Source organism: Barbus barbus (assembly GCF_936440315.1).
Source record: "Barbus barbus genome assembly, chromosome: 47".
Lineage (NCBI taxonomy): Eukaryota > Metazoa > Chordata > Actinopteri > Cypriniformes > Cyprinidae > Barbus > Barbus barbus.
Window position 1 is genome coordinate 20,863,851 of NC_136725.1, and position 3,166 is coordinate 20,867,016.

The window sequence follows — 3,166 nt, forward strand, 5'->3', positions numbered from 1 at the left end:
TGGATTAGTTTGCCTAAAACTCCTTTAATGATACATTTTGTTCATTTCTTAAACAGTGCGCTCAAGACAGACATGATGTATCCTGACATTTCTGGCTTTGATGAACGGGACTGCCCAGATCTAGCCATGGTGAGCTGCTGTTAAATATGCTCGTGCATATGTTCTGATTACTATGAAGTCTTCTAAAACATAGTTTATTTTCTCCAGATTTGCGACATGAATCAAGACATCAAGCTGGAGCTGTCTCCGCATCCTCACAGCATGAGGCGGGTGGTGAACATCATCATTGCTGTGGAAAGGTTGAAGCACATCAAAGAAATGTCTTCTGGCAAGTTTTGTGAAGATGCGCTGCTCAACTTCTTCTTGGAGAACGTGATCGAAGGTACCTTTAGCAAACTTTTAAGCAGCTAAAAGCTGGTTTGATAGTTGGTCAAGATGGTTAGAGCAGGAAGCACCAGCAATGAACCATACTGACCACCTTAACCATTATATTATGCTGGTCAGCTTGACCCAGATTCTTGAGTTGGCGGAAATACTGGTTAACCTAGATTTTTTTTCATATTATATTTTAATATATAAATATGTGTCCCTGGACCACAAAACCAATCACAAGGGTCAATTTTTCAAAATTGATATTTATACATCATCTGAAAGCTGAATAAATAAGCTTTCCATTGATTTGTTAGGATCGGACAATATTTGTCTGAGATACAACTATTGGAAAATCTGGAATCTGAGGGTGCAAAAAATCTAAATATTGAGAAAATTGTCTTTAAAGTTGTTCAAATGAAGTTCTTAGCAATGCATATTACTAATCAAAAATGAAGTTTTGATATATTTATGGTAGTAAATTTACATAATATCTTCATGGAACATGATCTTTACTTAATATCCTAATGATTTTTGGCATAGAAGAAAAACCTATAATTTTGACTCATATAATGTATTTTTGGCTATTGCTACAAATATACCCCAGCGACTTCAGACTGGTTTTGTGCTCCAGGGTCATATATACATTTTGATGCATCTTCAAAGAAGGGTGTTTAGTTACATTTAAGCATCTTGCAGATGCTCATATCTACAGAAATTGAAAGAAAACAAACTTTTGAATCCAAGATTTTGATTATAATATAGCATGAGCAGGTTGGTGTTTTTTGACGGGGAACATCAAATTAGGTCAAGGATTCTCTGCACAGCACAAGGGTTTAAATGTACTAATATTACCTGATTTGTGATGTGTTCTAATTGGGTCAATCTAATTTGGGTCAATTTGACACAAGATTTTAAACATAATACAAAGGTGTCTAGCTGGTTTGTCAAATCGCTATAATATTAATATGAATCTGCAATATCAAACCAAGTATATTCATTGACTTAAAAGGAAATTTGACTGCCACAATGTTTAGACATTTGTTCTCTTTTGATTGATGTTCACTGTCTTTTTATTTCCACAGAGCGTCTAGTGAAGCCGCTTAATGTGACACCGATTTACTGTAAGACCAGCCGGACCCTGCAGTGCACCGTTTATGATAAGTACAAAAAGACTCTGGTGCAGAGCAACAAACTAACCAATGAGGATCTTCATTTGAAGGCTGTGACTCTGAGTGCAGGAACCATTCAATACAAAGGTAAATCTTCAACACAAGCTTTCACATGCAAATGCATGACTTCAGAAATGTCCTTTTGACGTTACCCCCTACACATTTTCTGTTTCTTTCAGTTCGATTCAGTATGTCAACGTACGTAACGAGTGTCCCACAAAATAACGGCCAGCCTGTGTGCCTGGGAATTTCCAACAGCAACCTCTACATTGCTTGCTCTCAGTCTGGTGGTCCTTCCCCCGTCCTGCTCTTGAAGGTTCGTGCACCACAAACACATTAAATTTCCCAAAAAATGTTTTCCACATTATAAAACGAGGATTCAAAGCCCTTTTTAATTGTTTTAGGAGGTCAATGGCCCCCTGGACACCATTAGAGCCAATGACCCGAACGAGTACGACAGCCTCCTCTTCTTCAGAAAAGAGACTGGCACGGCTTACAGCACTTTTGAATCTGTTAAATTTCCTGGATGGTTCATTACCACAGCTTTTGATGACTGGAAGAGGGTGGAAATGAACCAGGTGCCAACGGACCAAACCACAAACTTCACACTTGAGGATCAACAAGTAATCCTGAGCTAAGAATCAGATTTGATCCATAAACACATTTCCAGAGAGTATGTACCATGTACAGTTTATAATCTGGATTTATTCAAACATGTTACAAACCTGAATGAGTTTATGTATATGTCTGTTTTTTTTTTTTTTGTCTCGAATATATGTGTAAGGTTTGTGTTGGGAATGGTAAATTCATGTTGAATTCCTTAAGTATGAACATTATGTGCTTTTAATTTAATTTTTTAATTAAGTTTAATATTTATTTTAAATTATTTTTTAAATCAAAATTATTTTACACTGTACTTCTTTTGTATCTTATATTAAAATAAACCAAAGATATGGATTTAACTTGGTGTTGTGTTGTTGATTAACTACAGGATGATTATTATTATAAGATTATCATATAAAGTGACAACCGAGTACCAAAGTGCACTAACAAATAAGTCACCGCACAAAAAGAACAAGCATAAAAGAACTGCATTAACACAACTTAAGGCACTAAATGGAGACACCAAAATAACACTAACGAATTGATACAGGTAATAATCGTTTACATTCATCTTACCCATAAATGCAGTTAACTTATGCTGTAAGCATTGATGTTGCTTTTTTTTTTTTTTTTTTTTTTGTGTAGTCACTTTTTTTTGTGCACTTTGATGTTATGTTGCCACTTTATTGATAAATCAATACATTTTTAAATCATGTTTTATTAGCTGAATCTATGCACCCCAAATATACTTATGTATAAATTGGCACAGAACTTTAAATAATTTGACAATGAGACATTTTCAACATAAAATTACATTGTATGGGTCAAAATTATCCATTTTTCTTTTATGCCACAAATCATTAGGATATTAAGTAAAGATCATGTTCCATGAAGATATTTTGTAAATGTCCTACTGTAAATATATTAAAACTTCATTTTTGATTAGTAATATGCATTGCTAAGAACTTCATTTGGACAACTTTAAAGGCGATTTTCTCAATATTTAGATTTTTTGTGCACCC

At 34.5% G+C, this 3,166-nt stretch overlaps 1 protein-coding gene across 1 annotated transcript; it reads left to right on the top strand.

Moving 5' to 3' along the window:
* Positions 1-311: 311 nt before the first annotated feature.
* On the top strand, positions 312-2,179 carry LOC306866254 (interleukin-1 beta-like; the record flags this gene model as incomplete). Its single annotated transcript, XM_079411349.1, has 4 exons — positions 312-382; positions 1,455-1,628; positions 1,721-1,857; positions 1,946-2,179. Exons 1-4 carry the CDS (start codon positions 319-321, stop codon positions 2,177-2,179), a joined length of 609 nt encoding a protein of 202 aa, XP_079267475.1. The 5' UTR covers positions 312-318.
* Between the last annotated feature and the right edge of the window lie 987 nt (positions 2,180-3,166).